General features: G+C 37.7%; 1 protein-coding gene across 4 annotated transcripts in view; it reads right to left on the minus strand.

Moving 5' to 3' along the window:
* Window positions 1-22,043, minus strand: part of MANBA (mannosidase beta) — a 138,822-nt gene that overhangs the window by 81,031 nt on the left and 35,748 nt on the right. For 3 of the 4 annotated variants that reach the window (XM_023220104.2, XM_023220106.3, XM_023220105.3), the window contains exons 3-5: window positions 21,009-21,114; window positions 20,028-20,198; window positions 11,766-11,889 (exon numbers count right to left, since the gene is read on the minus strand). In XM_023220104.2, coding sequence (XP_023075872.1) covers window positions 11,766-11,889; window positions 20,028-20,198; window positions 21,009-21,114 — 401 coding nt within the window. The remainder of the gene's footprint in view (window positions 1-11,765; window positions 11,890-20,027; window positions 20,199-21,008; window positions 21,115-22,043) is intronic. The other variant, XM_023220107.2, reaches the window with a different exon arrangement.

The raw sequence follows: 22,043 nt of genomic DNA on the forward strand, positions 1-22,043 counted from the left end.
AGAAACTAAAAACTTTGAAAAAAGAATGGATGAATGAATAACTAGAATAATCAATGCAGAGAAGACCTTAAAAGAACTGATAGAGATGAAAACCATGACACAAGAACTATGTGACAAATGCACAAGATTCAGTAACTGACTCGATCAACTGGAAGAAAGATTATCAGTGATTGAAGATCAAATGAATGAAATGAAGCAAGAAGAGAAATGTAGAAAAAAAGAGTAAAAAGAAATGAACAAAGCCTCCAAGAAATACGGGATTATGTGAGAAGACCAAATCTACGTCTGATTGATGTGCCTGAAAGTGACAGGTAAAATGGAACCAAGTTGGAAAACACTCTGCAGGATCTCATCCAGGAAAACTTCCCCAACTTAGTATGGCAGGCCAACATTCAAATTCAGGAAATACAGAGAACACCACAAAGATACTCCTCCAGAAGAGCAACTCCAAGACGCATAATTGTCAGATTCACCAAAGTTGAAATGAAGGAAAAAATATTAAGGGCAGCCAGATAGAAAGGTCGGGTTACCCACAAACAGAAGCCCGTCAGACTAACAGTAGATCTCTCAGCAGAAATGCTACAAGCCAGAAGAGAGTGGGGGCCAATATTCAACATTCGTAAAGAAGAGAATTTTCAACCCAGAATTTCATATTCAGCCAAACTAAGTTTCATAAGTGAAGGAGAAATAAAATCCTTTATAGACAAGCAAATGCTTAGAGATTTTGTCACCACCAGGCCTGCCCTACAAGAGATCCTGAAGGAAGCACTAAACATGGAGAGGAACAACCGGTATCAGCCATTGCAAAAACATGCCAAAATGTAAGTCCATCGATGCTAGGAAGAAACTGCATCAACTACCAAGCAAAATAACCAGCTAATATCATAATGAATGGATCAAGTTCACACATAACAATATTAACCTTACATGTAAAAGGACTAAATGGTCCAATTAAAAGACACAGACTGGCAAATCAGATAAAGAGTCAAGACCCATCAGTTTGCTGTATTCAGGAGACCCATCTCACATGTAGAGATACACATAGGCTCAAAATACAGGGATGGAGGAAGATCTACCAAGCAAATGGAAAACAAAAAAAAAGCAGGGGTTCCAATCCTAGTCTCTGATAAAATAGACTTTAAACCAACAAAGATTAAATGAGACAAAGAAGGCCATTACATAATGGTAAAGGGATCAATTCATCAGGAAGAGCTAACTATCCTAAAGATATATGCATCCAATACAGGAGCACCCAGATTCATAAAGCAAGTCCTTAGAGACTTACAAAGAGACTTAGACTCTTTACATCACATATATTTTGCATATATCACAAAATAATAACAGGAGACTTTAACACCCCACTGTCAACATTAGACAGATCAACAAGACAGAAACTTAACAAGGATATCCAGGAATTGAACTCAACTCTGTACCAAGCAGACCTAATAGACATCTGCAGAACTTTCCACCCCAAATCAACAGAATATACATTCTTCTCAGCACCACAACACACTTATTCCAAAATGGACCACATACTTGGAAGTAAAGCACTCCTCAGCAAATGTACAAGAACAGAAATTATAACAAACTGTCTCTCAGATCACGGTGCAATCAAACTAGAACTCAGGACTAAGAAACTCAATCAAAACTGCTCAACTACATGGAAACTGAACAACCTGCTCCTGAATGACTACTGGGTACATAATGAAATGAAGGCAGAAGTAAAGATGTTCTTTGAAACCAAATAAGAACAAAGATACAACATACCAGAATATCTGGGACACATTTAAAGCAGTGCGTAGAGGGAAATTTAGAGCACTAAATGCCCACAAGAGAAAGCTGGAAAGATCTAAAATTGACACTCTAACATCACAATTAAAAGAACTAGAGAAGCAAGAGCAAACACATTCAAAAGCTAGCAGAAGGCAAGAAATAACTAAGATCAGAGCAGAACTGAGGAGATAGAGACACAAAAAACCCTCCAAAAACTCAAAGAATCCAGGAGCTAGTTTTTTGAAAAGATCAACAAAATTGATAGACCGCTAGCAAGACCAATAAAGAAGAAAAGAGAGAAGAATCAATTCGATGCAATAAAAAATGATAAAGGGGATATGACCACTGACCCCACAGAAATACAAACTACCATCAGAGAATACTATAAACACCTCTACGCAAATAAACTAGAAAACCTAGAAGAAATGGATAATTTCCTGACACTTACACTCTCCCAAGACTAAACCAGGAAGAAGTTGAATCTCTGAATAGACCAATAGCAGGCTCTGACATTGAGACAATAATTAATAGCCTACCAACCAAAAAAAGTCCAGGACCAGATGGATTCACAGCCAAATTCTACCAGAGGTATAAGAAGGAACTGGTACCATTCCTTCTGAAACTATTCCAATCAATTGAAAAAGAGGAAATCTTCCCTAACTCATTTTATGAGGCCAACATCATCCTGATACCAAAGCCTGGCAGAGACACAACAAAAAAAGAGAATTTTAGAGCAATATCCCTGATGAACATTGATGCAAAAATCCTCAATAAAATACTGGCAAACCGGATCCAGCAGCACATCAAAAAGTTTATCCACCATGATCAAGTGGGCTTCATCCCTGAGATGTAAGGCTGGTTCAACATATGCAAATCAATAAACGTAATCCAGCATTTAAACAGAACCAAAGACAAAAAAACACATGATTATCTCAATCGATGCAGAAAAGGCCTTTGACAAAATTCAACAGCCCTTCATGCTAAAAACGCTCAATAAATTCGGTATTGATGGAACGTACCTCAAAATAATAAGAGCTATTTATGACAAACCCACAGCCAATATCATACTGAATGGGCAAAAACTGGAAGCATTCCCTTTGAAAACTGGCACAAGACAGGGATGCCCTCTCTCACCACTCCTATTCAACATAGTGTTGGAAGTTCTGGCTAGGGCAATCAGGTAAGAGAAAGAAATAAAGGTATTCGGTGAGGAAAAGAAGAAGTCAAATTGTCCCTGTTTGCAGATGACATGATTGTATGTTTAGAAAACCCCATTGTCTCAGCCCAAAATCTCCTTAAGCTGATAAGCAACTTCAGCAAAGTCTCAGGATACAAAATCAACGTGCAAAAATCACAAGCATTCTTATACACCAGTAACAGACAAACAGAGAGCCAAATCATGAATGAACTCCCATTCACAATAGCTTCAAAGAGAATAAAATACCTAGGAATCCAACTCACAAGGGGTGTAAAGGACCTCTTCAAGGAGCACTACAAACCACTGCTCAACGAAATAAAAGGGGACACAAACAAATGGAAAAACATACCATGCTAATGGATAGGAAGAATCAACATTGTGAAAATGGCCATACTGCCCAAGGTAATTTATAGATTCAATGCCATCCCCATTAAGCTACCAATGACTTTCTTCACAGAATTGGAAAAACCTGCTTTAAAGTTCATATGGAGCCAAAACAGAGCCTGCATTGCCAAGACAATCCTAACCAAAAAGAACAAAGCTGGAGGCATCACGATACCTGACTTCAAGCTATACTACAAGGCTACAGTAACCAAAACAGCATGGTACTGGTACCAAAACAGAGATATAGACCAATGGAACAGAACAGAGCCCTCAGAAATAATACCACACATTTACAACGATCTGATCTTTGACAAAGCTGAGAAAAACAAGAAATGGGGAAAGGATTCCCTATTTAATAAATGGTGCTGGGAAAATTGGCTAGCCATAAGTAGAAAGCTGAAACTGGATCCTTTCCTTAGTCCTTATACGAAAATTAATTCAAGATGGATTAGAGACTTAAATGTTAGACCTAAAACCATAAAAACCCTAGAAGAAAACTTAGGTAATACCATTCAGGACATAGGCATGGTCAAGGACTTCATGTCTAAAACACCAAAAGCAATGGCAACATAAGTCAAAATTGACAAATGGGATCTTATTAAACTAAAGAGCTTCTGCATAGCAAAGGAAACTACCATCAGAGTGAACAGGCAGCCTACAGAATGGGAGAACATTTTTGCAATCTACTCATCTGACAAAGGGCTAATATCCAGAACCTATAAAGAACTCAAACAAATTTGCGAGAAAAAAACAACCCCATCAAAAACTGGGCAAAGGATATGAACAGACACTTCTCAAAAGAAGACATTCATACAGCCAGCAGACATATGAAAAAATGCTCATCATCACTTGCCATCAGAGGAATGCAAATCAAAACCACAATGAGATACCATCTCACACCAGTTAGAATGGCAATCATTAAAAAATCAGGAAACAACAGGTGCTGGAGAGGATGTGGAGAAATAGGAACACTTTTACACTGTTGGTGGGACTGTAAACTAGTTCAACCATTGTGGAAAACAGTGTGGTGATTCCTCAAGGATCTAGAACTAGAAATACCATTTGACCCAGCCATCCCATTACTGAGGATATACCCAAAGGATTGTAAGTCATGCTGCTATAAAGACACATGCACATGTATGTTTATTGCCACACTATTCACAATAGCAAAGACTTGGAATCAACCCAAATGTCCATCAGTGACAGATTGGATTAAGAAAATGTGGCACATATACACCATGGAATACTATGCAGCCATAAAAAAAGGATGAGTTTGTGTCCTTTGTAGGGACATGGATGCAGCTGGAAACCATCATTCTCAGTAAACTATCTCAAGAACAGAAAACCAAATACCACATGTTCTCACTCATAGGTGGGAATTGAACAACGAGATCACTTGGACACAGGAAGAGGAACATCACACACCGGGTCCTATTGTTGGTGGCGAGGAGGGATAGCATTAGGACGTAATGTAAATGACGAGTAATGGGTGCAGCACACCAACAAGGCACGTGTATACATATGTAACAAACCTGCACGTTGTGCACATGTACCCTACAACTTAAGGCATAAAAAATAATAATAATAATAATGAAAAGAAAAAAAAAGGTATACAAAACAACCAGAAGTCAATTAATAAAATGACAGAAATAAGCCCTCATATATCAATAATAACCTTGAGGGTAAATGAATTAAACTTTCCGCTTAAAAGATATAAATTGGCTGACGGGATTTTTCAAAAACATGATGAAATTATATGCTGTCTACAAGTAGTTCAACTCACCCCTAAAGATATCTATGAACTGAAAGTTAAGGAATGGAAAAATACATTCCATGTAAATGGAAATAAAAAATGGGCAGGCGTAGCTACATCTACATCAAATAAAACAAAGTTTAAGTCAAAAAACAGTAAAAACAGACAAAAAAAGTCACTATATCATGATAAAAGGATCAAATCCACAAAAGAATATAATAATTCTACATATATCTGCACCCAACTTGGAGCACCCACATTCATGAAGCAAACATTACTCAATCTATTCCAATACAATAACAGTGGGGGATTTCAACATCCTTCACTCAGTATTACACAGATTATCTAGACAAAAAAATTAACAAAGAAACATTGTATTTAAACTGTACTTTAGACCAAATGAACCTAATACACATTTACAAAATATACAATAGCTACAAAATGCACATTCTTCTCATTAGCACAGAGCAACAAGAATAGATAATATGTTAGGCCAAAAAATGACTTAACAAGTTTTCAAAAATTAAAATCATATCAAGTATCTTTTCATACCACAATGGAATAAAACTAGAAATCAATAATAAGAACTTTGAAACCTGTACAAGCACATGGAAATTAAACAACATGCTCTGAAATGACAATTGGGTCAAAAAAGAAATTAAGGAGGAAATAGAAAAATGTCTTGAAACAGATAAAGATTTAAGTACAACATACCAAAATACAGCAAAAGCTGTGTTAAGAGGGAAGTTTATAGCAACAGATACTTACATCCAAAAAGTAGAAAGATTTCAAACAAACAACCTAACAATACTCCTCAAGGAACTAGAAAAACAAGAACAAACTCAACCCAGAATTAGAAGAAGAAAAGTGATAATAATGATCAGAGCAGAACTCAATGAAATAGAGACAAAAAAAAAAAAAAACCAAGGATCAATGAAACGAAAACTTTATTTTTGAAAACAAGATTGATAAACCCCTATCTAGACTAATTAAGGAGAAGACCCAAATAAATAAAATCAGAAATGAGAAAGGATACATTACAAGTGATACTACAGAAACACCAGAGACTATTATGAACAACTATACACTAATCAACTGAAAAACGTAGAGGAAATAGGTAAATTTCTGGACACATACAACCTGCCAGTACTGACTGACAAAAAAAAATAGAGGCCAGGCACAGTGGCTTATGTAATTCCAACAGTTTGAGAGGCCAAGGCAGGAGGACTGCTTGAGAACAGAAGTTGGAAACCAGCCTCAGCAACATAGCAAGGCCCTGTCGGGAAGGCAGGGCAAGCGAAGGGAAGGGAAGGGGAGGGGAGGGGATGGGAGGGGAGGGAAGGGAAAAGGAGGAAGGGAGAGGAGAAGGGAAAGGAAGGGAGGGGAGGAAAAAGGAAAAGGCAAGGCAAGGTGGAAAAGGAAAGGAAAGGAAAAAAGGAAGAAAGAGAAAGGAATAAAAGAAGAAAGAGAGAAAGAAAGAGAGGAAGGGAGGAGAAAGAAAGGGGGAAAGAGAAAGAGAAAAGAAAGAAAGAAAGAAAGAAAGAAAGAAAGAAAGAAAGAAAGAAAGAAAGAAAGAAAGAAAGAAAGAAAGAAAGAAAGAAAGAAAGAAAGAAAATAGTGAACCTGAACAGACTAATAATAAGCAGCAAGACTGAATCAGTAATAAAATCTTAACAGAAAAAAAATCCAGGACTGGGTGCCTTCACTGCCAAATTTTACCAAAGTTACAATGAAGAACTAATACCAATTCTATACAAACTATTCCAAAAATTGAAGAGATAATTCTCTCTAACTAATTCTAGAGGTCAGCATCACGCTAATATCAAAACCACACAGAGAGGCAGCAACAAAAGGAAGGAAGGAAGGAAGGAAGGAAGGAAGGAAGGAAGGAAGGAAGGAAGGAAAGAAAGAAAGAAACAAACAAACAAAGAAAGGAAGGAAACTACAGCTCAATATCCCTGATTTGCATGGATCCAAAGATCCTCAACAAAATCCTAGCAAACCAACTCCAACAGTACATCAAAAAGATAATATACCATGAGCGAGTGAAATTTATCCCAGGGATGCAAGGATCTTACATTTGCACAAATCAATAAACGTGATACCTCACATCAACAGAAAGACAGAAAACATATGATCATCTCAATAGATGCAGAAAAAGCATTTAATAAAATTCAATATCCCTTCATGATAAAAACTATCAACAAATTAGTCATAGAAGGAGCATACCTCAATATAATAAAGCCTATATACAAAAACCCAGAGCTAACATCACACCAAATGAGGAAGAGCTAAAAGTCTTTCCTCTAAGAATTAGAAAGGGAAAAGGATGCCCACTTTCACCACTCCTATCCAATAAAATGCTGGAAGTCCTATCCAGGGCATTCAAGCAAGAGAAAAAACATAAAAGGTATCCAAATTGGAAAAGAAGAAGTAAAATTATTCCTCTTTGCAGATGACATGTTCTTATATCTATAAAAAGTTGGAAGATTCCTCAAAAAACTCTTAGATCTGATAAATAAATTCAGCAAATTTGTAGGATACAAAGTCAACATACAAAAATTAGTGTTTCTACACATCAATAATGAACTAGCTGAGAAAGAAATCAAGAAGGCAATCCCATTTACAATAGCTACAAAAAATAAAATACCTAGGAATAAATGTAACCAAAAAGGTGAAAGACCTGTACGAGGAAAACTATAAACGTTTGATGAAATAAACTGAAGAGGTCACACAAACAAATCGAAAAACATCCCATGCTCATGGGTTGGAAGAATTAATATCATTCAAATGACCACCATACTACCCAAAGCAATCTACACAGTCCATGCAATCAATCACTATCAAAACACCAATGTCACTTTTCACAGAAATAGAAAAAACAATCCTAAAATTCATAGGGAACCAAAAAAGAGGTCAAAAAAACCAAAGCAATCCTGAGTCAAAGATTACATCACACTACCTGAAAACAGACACATAAACCAAAGGAACAGAGTCTAAACCCCAGAAATAAATCCACTTATTTATAACTAACTGATTTTTTACAAAGGCACCTTGGTCAGAGAACATGCACTGAAGAAAGAACACCCTCTTCAATCCTCCTCAACAAATGGTGCTGGGAAAATTGGATATCCATATGCAAAATGAAACTGGACTCTTATCTCTCACCATAAATAAAAATCAACTCAAGATGGATTAAAGACTTAAACATGAGACCTGAAACAATAAAACTACTAGAAGAAAACATATGAGAAGCATTTCAAGACATCGATCTAGACAAAGATTTTACAGCTAAGATCTCAAAAGCAAAGATAACAAACATAAACATAGACAAATAGTACTATATTAAACTAAAAAGCTTCTTCACAGCAAAGGAAGTATTCAAGAACAGAATGTAGAGACAACTTGTTGAACGGGAGAAAATATTTGCAGACTATCCATTTGACAAGGTACTAACATCTGGAATACACAAGGAACTCAACTGAACAGTGAAAAAGCAAATAACCCCATTTAAAAGTGGGCAAAGGACATGAATAGACATTTCTCTAAAGAAGACATACAAATGGCCAACAGGTATATGCACAAATGGTCAACATCACTAATCATCAGAGAAATGTAAATCAAAACCACAAATACTATCTTACTCCAGTTAGAATGACTATTACTGAAAAGATAAAAAATAATAGATGCTGGGGAGGATGCAGGGAAGAGGAAACATTTATACACTGTTAATCGGAATGTGAGTGAGTACAGCCACAATGGAAATACAATATTTCTCAAGAAACTAATAGTAGAACCATTACCATACAATCCAATAATCCCACTAATAGGTATTTATCCATAGCAAAAGAAATCAACATAACAAAAAGAGACCTGCACCCCCATGTTTACTGCAGCACTATTCACAATAGCAAAGATATAGAATCAACCTAAGTGTCCATCAACAGATGAATGGATAAAAAAGAATAAAAGCATGTCTTAGCAACATGGATAGAACAGGAGGTCATTATGTTAAGTGAAAGTCAGACACAGAAAGACAAATTTTGCAGCTTGCCACTCACACGTCGGAGGTAAAAATGTTGATCTCATGGAGGTAGAGAGTGAAATAATAGAGACCAGAGGATAGGAGGGGTATATGAGTGGCAGAGAGGAATGAAGAAAGGCTGATGAATGGGTACAAGCATGCATTTAAATAGAAGGAATAAGTTCTCATGTTTGACAGTGTAATAGTGTGACTATACTTAACAACATGTATTGTATATTTCAAAATAGCTAGAAGAGAGGACTTGAAATGTTCTCAACACACAGAAATGATAAATACTAGAGGTGATAGTACCTGAAATACCCTGACTTGATCATTACACATTCTATGCATGTAACGGAATATCACACATACCCCATAAATATGTACAAATATTATGTATCAATTTAAAAATATATTTAACCTTCCCAAATGTAGTTGAGAGGAGGAACAGTTTATACTGAATCTAAATTGAATTTTAAGCATCATTTAAATTAATTTAATTCATATAAAATTAACCCAGTCACCAGTGACTAATAAAGTGAACTCTAATAACTAAGGAAGAAATGTTTACTTTCATATTCAAAATTGTAAATTAAACTAGAGCAGTATTATTCAACATTTTTTCAGGCATCAGGGTACCTAGAGCTTATAATGCATTTTGCAGACCACCTAAAATACTGATTAAGCTTCAAAACAAATAAATAACTTTTTGCTAAATCAGATCACTTTTTTTTTTTTTTTGAAACAGCATCTCACTCCATCACCCAGGCTAGAGTGCAGTGGTACAATCACAGCTCACAGCAGCTCTACCTCCTGAGCTCAAGCGATCCTCCCACCTCAGCCTCTTGAGTAGCTGGGACTACAGGTGAACGCGACCAGGCCTGGCTATTTTTTGTATTTTTTTGTCAGAGAGAGGATTTTCCCATGTTGCCCAGGCTAGTCTCTAACTCTTAGGCTCAGGGAATCCACTCATTTTAGCCTCCCAAAGTGCCGGAATTACAGGCATGAGCCACTGTGCTTGGCTCAGACCACTTCTTATACCAGATTCTGTTACTTATACCTGAGAAAATGTATGGGTGGTAACATGGGATGAAGGGAAATTAAACCACTATTTGATTTTAGTAGCGAAAATCTTCAGCTGGATTACACCTCAGAAGAATAGTTTGGGAAGCACTAAACTAGAGAATTATAAGCATAGCCACATTTACATGTGCGATTTAAATTCGATCTTTTAATGCATTTTTAAAGTTTAAAAATACCAACAGCACCAAATAACCTCCTCAAATCGAAGCATCTGTCATTTGCTTTCATCTTCTGCTTTCAGAAAATACCGATTTCACTAACTGAATAGCAAGCTAAGGTCACCAGGGCTCTCAACATAACAGAACTCTTGTACTGACACATCACATTCTTTCTTACTGATTTCATCTAGTTAGGCCTCCATGTGATTACACTGAGCATTGCATGCTCTCATTTAAGATCTCACTTGCCTCCATCTTCACCCTTCATTTCCCTAACTTCTCAAATCCTCACTGATCTTTGATTTTCTGGCTCTTATCTTGGAAGGTTATTTGTTTTGTTTGGCAATTGTTTGTATCTCCCCTCCCCACACATGAAGGATCAGTGTACTTACTCTATTTCTTTTCTACACCAAATAAACATAGTGCTGAGCAAAGAAAGCAATATTTAACCAGCTTTTAACTTATCCACTGACATCTGTGAGATTTCTGAGGTTCTGTTTCAATGCTCCTTGATATTGAATAGTTGCTTCAACTAAAAAAGTACTGTTTTTCACCTTAGAAGTATTTCTTTTGGCCAGGCGCAGTGGCTCACATCTGTAATCCCAGCACTTTGGGAGGCTGAGGCAGGCAGATCACCTGAGGTCAGGAGTTCAAGACCAGCCTGGCCAACATGGAAAAACCCCGTCTCTACTAAAAATACAAAATTAGCTGGGCATGGTGGCACATGCCTGTAATCACAGCCACTCAGGAGGCTGAGGCAGGAGAATCGCTTGAACCCGGGAGGTGGAGGTTGCAGTGAGCCAAGATCATGCCATTGCACTCCAGCCTGGGCGACAAGAGTGAAACCTCCGTCTCAAAAAAAAAAAAGAAAAAAGAAAAGAAATCTTTCTTTTGCCCTGTTTACCTTCCAGTTTATTTTTAAATTTTCACGAGGCTGCTGTGTCAGGGCCCTTTGTCAGGGCCCTCAGAGTAGTGCTCCCAGTTATGAAGAAAAAGTACAGAGACAGAAAGTCAGTCTAACAATGTGAGCAAAGCAAGAAGTCAACACTAAAAAAGTGACTACAGCGGCTGCAAAAAGGAGCACCAGCCAGCAGGCCCAGTCCTTTCAAGAAAGAATATCTATCTCGGGAAAACTTGGAGCCTCTCTTCCATTTTATTTTTTCCTTTTTCTGTAAAATATGCTAAAAGGTATCTACCTACATACCTGCTTTATATTGTCAATTTTCATGTAAAATCAGTTTGTACCTATTTTTTACTTTTATAAATTGATTGTACAACAAAGTTTTTAAAAATTCTAAATCTCTGAGAAACATACCTCTGTATTTCAATTATAAACCCAATTTTTATAACAAGGAGAATCAAAAAGAAAAAAAATCACATCTTTCAACTTACCATATATTGGGGAAAATGTGAAGTAGTTCAGGTGACAAATATTATAGGCTTCAATTCTAACATCTTTCCAGATTCCCTGGGTAGGAAAGGAAGGTCCCCAGTCCCAACTAAAGGAACATTGCTCCTACAATTTCAAGGGGAAAAAGAAGACAAATTCTGATTACCATGAAATTTAAACATTATGAAAAACATTTTCTTTAAAAATGTTACTTACGCGTATATAAGTTTGCTATGGCAGCCATAACAAAGTATCACAAACTAAGTGGTTTAAACCATGGAAATTTATTTTCTCACAGTGAAGTCCAAGATCAAGTTATCAGCAGGTTTGGTTCCTCCTGAGGCCTCTCTCCTCTGTTTGCACTGTGTCCTCACTTTGTCTTTTTCTGTGCTAAGCATTCCTGGTGTCTCCCTCCATTGTCCAAATGTCCCCTTCTTACAAGGACACTAGTATTGGACTACGGCCCACCCTAACTGCCTAATTTTATCTTAATCACCCCTTAAAGACCTTCTCCAAATACGATTACATTCTGAGATACTAGAGGTTAGAACTTCAACATATGAATCTGGGGGGACCACAAGTTAGTGCAAAACTGTGTGTGTGTGTCCCCCAGCGACCATACACAGCCTCTGAGGTGGCCCACAATGATCCCCACTTTGAAGTGACCTAGTGAAACACTTATAACCAACAGCATATAGCAGAAATGATGTGATTTTCTTAATTAGGTTATAAGAGACTAAGCCTTAAATTTTGGGTACTCTCTCATGCCCTCTCTTGGCCAAGAGGGAAGCCAGCCTCTGCATCATGCGGCAGCTCTGCGGAGAGACCCACATGAGCAATCTGAGGTCTGCCAATAACCACAAGTGAGCTCAGAAACAGACTCTTCAGCCTTGAGTCAACTTGAGCCAAGCCTTGAGACAACTGCAGCTGTGGCTGATAGCTTAACTATAACCTCATGAGAGACCTGAAGCCAGAGGCACCCACCTAAGCCACGCTCAACTCAGATTCCTAACTAACAGAAGCTACCATAATAAATGTTTTCTTTACTATTATTTTTTAGAAATCAGAAAACCTATAGTCCACATATTTTCTAACTTTTAAGTTCAGGGTTACAAGTGCAGGTTTGTTATACAGGTAAACTTGTGTCATGGGGGTTTGTCATAGAGATTATTTCATCATCCAGCTATTAAGCCTCGTACCTAATAGTTATTTTTCCTGATCTTCTCTCTCCTCCCACTCTCCACCTTCTGGTAGGCCCCAGTGTGTGTTGTTCTCCTCTATGTGTCCATGTGTTCTCATCAATAAATGTTGTTTTAAGCTGATACGTTTTGGCATAATTTGTTACATCACAATAGATATCCAGTATATCCAATATATTTATGTTGCATATAACATATGAAACAGATAAATTTAGCAGAAATGTTCTAAGAGCATAAAATCTATGAAGAGTTGTACATGTATATTCTTCAAATGCATACTACCATTGAAGCAACTCAATAGTGCCTCTTTAAACTTCTCTATAATATCTCTGAACCTAACTACTGTATTTAAATCTAACGGCTACAAAGAATATTGTACTTACATGCAATAATTAAAAAGAATGAGGAGACTGGGCGCAGTGGCTCACACCTATAATCTCAACACTTTGGGAGGCCGAGGCGGGCGGATCATCTGAGGTTGGGAGTTCAAGACCAGCCTGACCAACATGCAGAAACCCTGTCCCTACTAAAAATACAAAATTAATCGGGTGTGGTGGCGCATGCCTGTAATCCCAACTACTCAGGAGGCTCAGGCAGGAGAATCACTTGAACCCGAGAGGCGGAGGTTATGGTGAGTTGAGATGGCGCCACTGCACTCCAGTCTGGGCAACAAGAGCAAAACTCGGTCTCAAAAAAAAAAAAAAAAGAATGAGGAAACATATTGAAAGACAAACACTTTATAAATAGGTTTTAAAAAGCTCTGGCTAAACTTGCCAACCTCAGGTATGAATTCAGAAGTCCTTGTTTCTGAACGTGAAGCCCAAAAACAATCAGTTTGATCTTTAGCCCCTGACACAGGTGGCCAAGGCAGATATTTTATCCAATCTTATTTGACCTTGGTACTTGTCTCTCCCTTGATGACACTCAACTTCCACATTAAGTTACAGAGTTCAAATTCAAAAATAAGAAATAATTCTGTAAAATAAATTCCTTTCACACAGAATGTTTTCTAATTTCTACTTCTTAAAAAAAATATTTTCAGAATAGTTAATTAAAATGTGTAAAGCTATGAGTTCAGCTTTTAAAAAGGAACAAGTTTGGGTCATACATTTTCTGGGGGGAAAAAAAGTAACAAGAACCAGAGGAAATACTAAAATCCTTCTAGATGGGTCATTTGTAGAACAGAACCTGAAGATTTGGCCAAACTTTGTCATTTAGGTATTATTTCCTTAGCTCTGTACTTACTTACCTAAGATAGAGATAAATTTGTTTTTACTATAGAGAAAAACAAAGAACTAAAATTATAGCATCCACATCTGTCTAAATTTACCACTTAAGCACCAGATTCTCATATTCAGAATGAAAACTATCTTGGGGACATTTATGGGAGAATTTTAGTATCTATTTGTAATTTTTTCATTGGAGATACAGAAAAGAAGGACAGCAAAATAATCAACATCTTATGAGGGAGACTATTTTCCCCATTAAGGGCGACAAATCACTCTTGACCTCTTCAAGAAGTATTTATGAAGTGCTTTCTATGTTTCAGGCTGGGAGTACTTCAATATACACAACAGACACAATTCTTCTGCTTATAGTGCTCACAGTCAAGCACGAAATTCAGGCACTGAATAAATAATTACAAGTATAATGAGTTTTACAATGGAAATAGGCAGGGGACATATAGTCAAGAGGTTCAGGAGGATAGGTATCAAGATGAGTTTTCCTGAAAAAAATGGCCCTGAGGGGTGAGTACCATTTATCCACTGTGAGCAGGCAAAAGGCAAGCAGAAGCTTTTTTTTTTTTTTTTTTTGGGATGAGACTCACTGTCACCCAGGCTGAAGTGCAGTGGCGCAATCTTGGCTCACTGCAGCCTCAACCTCCAGGCTCCTCCCACCTCAGCCTCTTGAGTAGCTGGGACTACAGGCTAATTTTTGTATTTTTCTTAGAGTTGGGGTTTTGTCATGTTGTCCATACTGATCTTAAGCTCCTGAACTCAAGTGATCTACTTGCCTTGGCCTCCCAAAGTGCTAGGATTACAGTCATGAGTCACTGCCCCGGCCCAGAAGCATTCCTTTCAGAAGGAACAGCATGTGCAAAGGTCAGGAGGTGCAGGGCAGTATGATGCATTTCAGAAGCTGAAGAGTCAGGGAGAATGGGAAGAGGCAGGGAGAAGACTGGAGAAGTGAGCATGGGCCAGACAGAGCTAAGAGAGCTAAGACCCATGGACATTGGCCTAAAGGCAATGAGAAGCTGTTGAAGAGTTTGAAGAAGAGCAGTGCTGTGATCATTTCTTTCTGAAAAGATCATTCTATCTGCTCTGTGAATGATTAACTAGAGGAAGGCAAGTGAAGCTTCAGGGATGCCAGTTAGGCAATCAGGGCAATATTTCATGCAAGGTATGACTGAACTCAAGAGATAGTAGCAGAAATGAAATGGGAACAGACTGAAGAGCTATTGAAGAGGTACTATTTGCATCATCAAGAGGACTAAGCAATTGACTGAAGAAAGAAAAAGGAGAGAAAGGTGTCAAGAAAAACTCGAGTTTTTGGCTTGAATACCTGTTGTGGATAGTGTTCCATTCAGCAAGAGACAGAACCCTGGGATAAGGATTTAGATCACAAGTGCAGTGTGGAGCATACTGAGCTTTAGGTCCCTGTGAATCAGACAAGGGATGATGCTAAATAAGCAACTGAATGTAAGGTCTGAAATTGAAGAAAAGTTGGGCTGAAGACACAATATTGGAAGACAATGGCAAATAGCTTTATTATGGAAGAAATGAAAAATGAGATAGCCTAGAGAGGGTATAAAATGAGAAAAGAGTCTAGAACGGAGAAAGGCCCTATAATATAACTTTTAGGAGAACAAGGATGTGGATAAAGAGACTCATAAGGAAAGGCCAGAGATGTAAATGGAAAACAAGAAAGATGGCATCAAACCTTGGTAAGAGGGTAGCTGAAGTGATGAGTCCCATTATCCATGCTGGACAGAAAAGAAAGCAGAGACAAGAGGGGACTTAGGTTGCTACAGGGAAAGCAGAGGGTCAAAGAACTGGTGAAAGAGAGTATCGGGGGAACCAGCCTCCAATATTTCAATGTAGGTTCTTTTCTACTTTCCCTAAGTGTCGAACAGTCTGTGAAATAAAAAGAAAGAGTACAAAGAGAGAAATTTTACAGTTGGGCCTCTGGGGATGACATCACATATTGGTAGGACCATGATGATGACCCTGAGTCACAAAACCAGCAAGTTTTTATTCGGGATTTTAAAAGGGGAGGGGGTGTACAAACAGGGAGTAAGTCACAAAGATCACATGCCTCAAAGGGCAATAAAGATCACAAGGCAAGGCAAAATTAGAATTACTGATGAGGGTCTATGTCCCACTGTGCATGCACTGCCTTGATAAACATCTTAACAGGAAACGGGGTTCAAGAGCAGAGAACCAGTTTGACTAGAATTTACCAGGCTGGAATTTCCCAATCCTAGTAAGCCTGAGGGTACTGCAGGAGACCAGGGCGTATTTCAGTCCTTATCTCAACTGCAGAAGACAGACACTCCAGAGCAACCATCTATAGACCTACCCCCAGGAATGCATTCCTTCCCCAGGGTTACTCCTTGCTGGGAAAAGAATTCAGCAATATTGCTCCTACTCCTACTCACACATCCGTTTATAGGCTTTCTGCAAGAAGAAAAATATGGCTTTATTCTGCCTGACCCCTAAGGCAGTCAGACCTTATGGTTATCTTCTCTTGTTCCCTGAAAATCGCTGTTATTCTGTTCTTTTTCAGGGTGCACTGATTTCATATTGTTCAAACACACATGTTTTACAATCAGATGTCATATTGTTCAGACACACATGTTCTACAGTCAATTTCTACAATAGTGGTCCAGAGGTGACGTATATTCTCAGCTCACGAAGATAACAGGATTAAGAGATTAAACTAAAGACCCCCATTAACTTCATAATAAGCTAAGCTGAGCATCTTGTTCATTACCTGTAATTATAGTAATAAGCCTCCAAAATAGATATCACCACTCTACTTTTTGAATGGTTGTATAGCACTTTACAACATGCAAAGTGCACTTACATTGTTATTTCACTATATCCTCATATCAGGGATTAGCTCCATGTACAAATGATGGGCATGCCTAAAGTTATTCTATGGTCACAAAGCCAGAATTCAAACCCAAGACTCTTGATTTGGTCTCCAACTCAGGTGTCTTCCCACCGGACCATGTCAATCTAGTCAGAAATACCTAGATGCAACTTGCAATTGTTCTGGAAGTCTACCCTAAGATTAGTTTCCAAAACATTGTGATAGCAGAAAACTGGGTATGATTCCTGATGTCAGTGACAAAGGGTTTTGTTCTATCTAGATAACTTGAGAGTATGTTTTAAATACCACAAATTGAATAGAGTGTGGAGGGAAAATAGCATATGAATATATGTATAACATTGATATTATCTTTATTAATGACTTGAAAAGTAACTTTTCACATTAGGATCCAGGTTAGTTTCAGTTTTGATAAAGGTTAAAAATGGAATGGGAAGCCAGCACAGTAGCTCACACCTGTAATCCCAGCACTTTGGGAGGCCAAGGTGGGTAGATCACCTGAGGTCAGGAGTTCGTGACCAGCCTGGCCAACATGGTGAACCCTCATCTCTACTAAAAAATACAAAAATTAGCCAGGCATGGTAGCAGGTGCCTGTAATCCCAGCTATTCAGGAGGTTGAGGCGGGAGAATCATTTGAACCTGGGAAGCAGAGGTTGCAGTGAGTCGAGGTCATGCCACTGCACTCCAGCCTGGGCGACAGAGCAAGACTCCATCTTAAAAAAAAAAGAAAAGAAAGGAAGGAAAGGGAGAGGTAAAAAGTACAACCTCTAGCATTTAAACCACTGTGTCATTGGAAGCCAAAGGCAAAAGAATCAAAAGATAAATCTTATCCAGAATTATAAGTATACAAATATTCCATGGAATACTTGACTACTTGTCAAAGCAATACTCTAAGGCTGTTATTACAGTAGTTTGAACAAATGGCTAATGGATCATTGACATAAGTTTGGGTAGGTTGAATCAAACAAGAGGAGGTATAATTTTAACCCTAGTACTTATATTAAGGAAACATAATTTAATAGTAAATCCATCCAGCTGAAAGAGAGCCACTTAATTTAATCAGAACATATTAGCTAATGTAACAGTTTTGCCTAAAGAGTATTGGGAAAATATGTTTAGTGTCTTCACAATGAGCCAAATCACTACATTTGTTGTTAAAACTAATTTCATGGCTCACGTCTGTAATCCCAACACTTTGGGAGGCCAAGGCAGGTGGACTACCTGAGGTCAGAAGTTCAAGAGCAGCCTGGCCAACATGGCGAAACTCCGTCTCTACTAAAAATAAAAAAATTAGCCAAGTGTGGTGGTGCATGCCTGGAATCCCAGCTACTCAGGGGACCGAGGCAAGACAACTGTTTTAACACGGGAGGCGGAGGTTGCAGTGAGCCGAGGTCTCGCCACTACACTCCAGCTTGGGCAACAGAGCAAGACTCCATCTCAAATAAATAAATAATAAATAAATTCAATCCTTCAAAAATTAAAAATAGAATTACCATATGATCTAACCACATCATTTCTGGGAATATATCCAAAAGAACTGAAAGAAGGGTCATGTAGAGATATTTGTACACCCATGTTCATAGCAGCATTATTCACGATAGCCAAAAGATGGAAGCAACCTACATGTCCATCAACAGATGAACGGATAAACAAAATGTGGTATATGCATAGAATGGTATGTTATTCAGCCTTAAAAAGTAAAGAAATTCTGACACATGTTACAACATGGATGAATCATGAGGAAATTATGCTAAGTGAAATAGTCAAAAAAAGACAAATACTGTGTGATTCCCCTTATATAAGATTTCTAGAGGAATCAAACACATAGAAAAGAGGGTGGCTCACACCTGTAATCCCGGCACTTTGGGAGGCCAAAGTGGGCAGATTGCTTGAGCCTTAGAGTTAAAGACCAGCCTGGTCAACATGGCAAAATCTTGTCTCTACAAAAGAAATACAAAAATTACCTGGGCACGGTGGCGTTCGCCTGTAGTCCCAGCTACTCAAGAGACCTAGATGGGAGGATCACTTGAGCCCGGGAGGTGGAGAATGCAGTGAGTTGAGATCGCACCACTGTACTCCAGCCTGGGCGACAGAGTGCGACCCAGTCTCAAAAAAAAAAAAAGAAAGAAAAGAGTAGAAGGGTGGTTGCCAGGGGCTAGGGAGAAGGAAATGGAGAGCTACTGTTCAAACAATAATGAGTATAATATAACATAATGGGTGATGGGTATAGAGTTTCAGTTTTGCAAGATGAGAAAGTTCTATGGTTACTCAATAATGTAAATATACTTAACACTACTAAATTGTACACTTAAAAATTATTAAAATGATAACTTTTATGTATAGTTTATACAATTAAATTGTTTAAATATGAAATAAAATTTAATAAACATTAAAAAACCAAGTGTCGCACAGAATACTAATTTAATCATGTAGTAAAATAGATCCAAGTCCTCTAGAATGGAATCAGACTCAAAGAAAAATAATTACTTTTGTGGACTTTTTTAGATTTTTTTTAGATTTGTTAGATTTTATGAGAACCCGACAGTAAGATGCAAGAACATATCATCAAATATACTAATATTTGCAGAAGGCTTCCTAGAAACAAGAATCACTAATACATTTTCACAATCTGGTGAAAAGTTTGATAAACTTAAATGTTAAAAAAATAATTTGTAAAGCTCCATTTTCAGCCACATAATTTTCTTTTCCTTTCTTTTTCTGTTACCTAAGTTCTGAACACGCTACAGGAAGAAAACTTAGAAAAAGATAAAGATTCTCCACAATATTTCAAATAATCTTTTGGTTTTATTTCAAATTTTCAAACCCCACTAAGGGATCAGGAAAGAGATTCCTAACTTCTGAAATGTCATGGGAGTCTCCAAATAAGCATTTCATATGCCAGCACATCCTGTCCTCAAAAATAAAACCCGACCTGTTTGAGAGACCATTACCTTCCGGACAAAGTTGACATGACATTCACCCTTCTGCACAAGTGGAGGGCAGTCTGGGGGCACCGGGTAGCGTGTGTGAGCTTTGCTCTGCTGTGCTGCATACAACACTGCTGACTGGAAACGCAGCTCAATGGAGTTCACGTCTCTGACCACATTGGTAATATCAAAGCTCTAAGTTAAAGGGAACGAACAGACAAACCTATGATGTGGAAGTAATCTTGTGTGTAAAATTTTAGATAAAGGCATTTTGTATGAAAGATGCATAATATAATGCCAATCTAGGTTTAGCCTCCTTGCAAAAGGAAACACTTCTCTGAAATACTGTAGTATCACTTAGTTGCCCACTTTTAGTTAAAACTAAGCATATTTTCCTACCCAATCCAAGTTTCTAGGTTTCTCCTTCTACTTTTCCTGGCAGAATGATGGTTCTAGGGAAATGGATAGAGCAAAAAATAACTTTAGCTCTGGAATGTGGTCTACTTATATGTGGTCTTGAACTGCCAAGTGTTTCCTAGACAGTTCATGACAACCTGCCTCTCTGGTATGAACAGCATGCATTTCTAAGTCATGAGTTATTTTTGTTTTGAAAAGTTTACCTTTGAAAGGAAAAGAAGATCAGGATATAATCTCTTAATGTAACTATTCCAGAAAGGAAATGGCATTTTATTTTAAAATCATTTGTCCAACGAAACTGTATCACCAAAGAAGGGACTGGCATGTTTTGAACACTTCCTATGTGCCAAGAACTTGCCAACATTTTATATAATTAGCTTACTAAATCCCCACACTAACCCCATGGGGTTTGTAAGGTTTCCATTATTTCACAAATGTGGCAACTGAGAAATGAAGTAACTCATCCAGGCTTTAATGAGCTTGTATTTGTCACATGGTCAATTATGCATTTACTTTTCTCTACTCACAAAAGCAATTAACATAAACACACATAAATGGTTTTTTAACCTGATGTCATTATAAACTTACATATCTATTGAACATATTGTCTGTTTCCCCAATAGTGACTTCATTGAACAGGATTTTTGAAATTGTATCCACTCCTTCAAGAATCAAATTTACTTTTTGCCATTTGCTAAAAAAAAGAGAAGATTTTTAAAACAAGATGTTTGAAACATTAACTTAGATAAGTATCTTTCTTATTATTTAAGGCCTAAAGAAATAAATGTTCCACAAAAAAAAATTCTTAAAGGTAGTTTCCAGTGACATTTTCAGAAGTACTGCTTTAAAACATACTTACATTCTTTGAGTGATGCAGTTTATCTTTCTCTATAATGTATCAATAAATCACCATAAAACCAAGAGCACAACTTATAAATTCTAAATATATTGAATTTTTCTAGTTAATACTTCAGAAAGTTATTATGAGAACCAAGTTAGGCTGGGAGCAGTGGCTCATGCCTGTAATCCCAGCACTCTGGGAGGCCTAGGCAGGCGGATCACCTGAGGTCAGGAGTTCAAGACCAGACTAGCCAACATGGCGAAACCCTGTCTCTACTAAAATTACAAAAAACTAGCCAGGTGTGGTGGCAGTTGCCTGTAAGCCGAGCTACTGGGGAGGCTGAGGCAGGAGAATCACTTGAACCCAGGAGGCGGAGGTTGCAGTAAGCGGGCATCCCGCCATTGCACTCGCGAGATTCCGTCTCAAAAAAAAGAAAAAGAGAACCAAGTTAAATAATAGACATAAAACGTTCTCACAAACTACATTTACTGACACTGTCTAAGAGAACACGTTAGAAAACTATCATCTATAAATGAATATTATGCACCCAGCACTCCGCTAAGCCTTACAGGAAACTGTACTAGTGCCTGAATTTAAGGAGTCTGCAATCTGGTTGGCATTTGGTGGCTGGCTGGCAATATTGTTGAACAACTACAAGTGCTATCAGAGTTCATCTCATAAGAAAAGATTTCGAGATGGAAACAAGAACTTAATGAAGAGAAGAATAAATAAAATGTGTTACATTCATACAATAAAATACCATTCAACAATAAAAAGGAATG

This window comes from Piliocolobus tephrosceles, chromosome 3 (assembly GCF_002776525.5).
Source record: "Piliocolobus tephrosceles isolate RC106 chromosome 3, ASM277652v3, whole genome shotgun sequence".
NCBI classification, from domain to species: Eukaryota; Metazoa; Chordata; class Mammalia; order Primates; family Cercopithecidae; genus Piliocolobus; species Piliocolobus tephrosceles.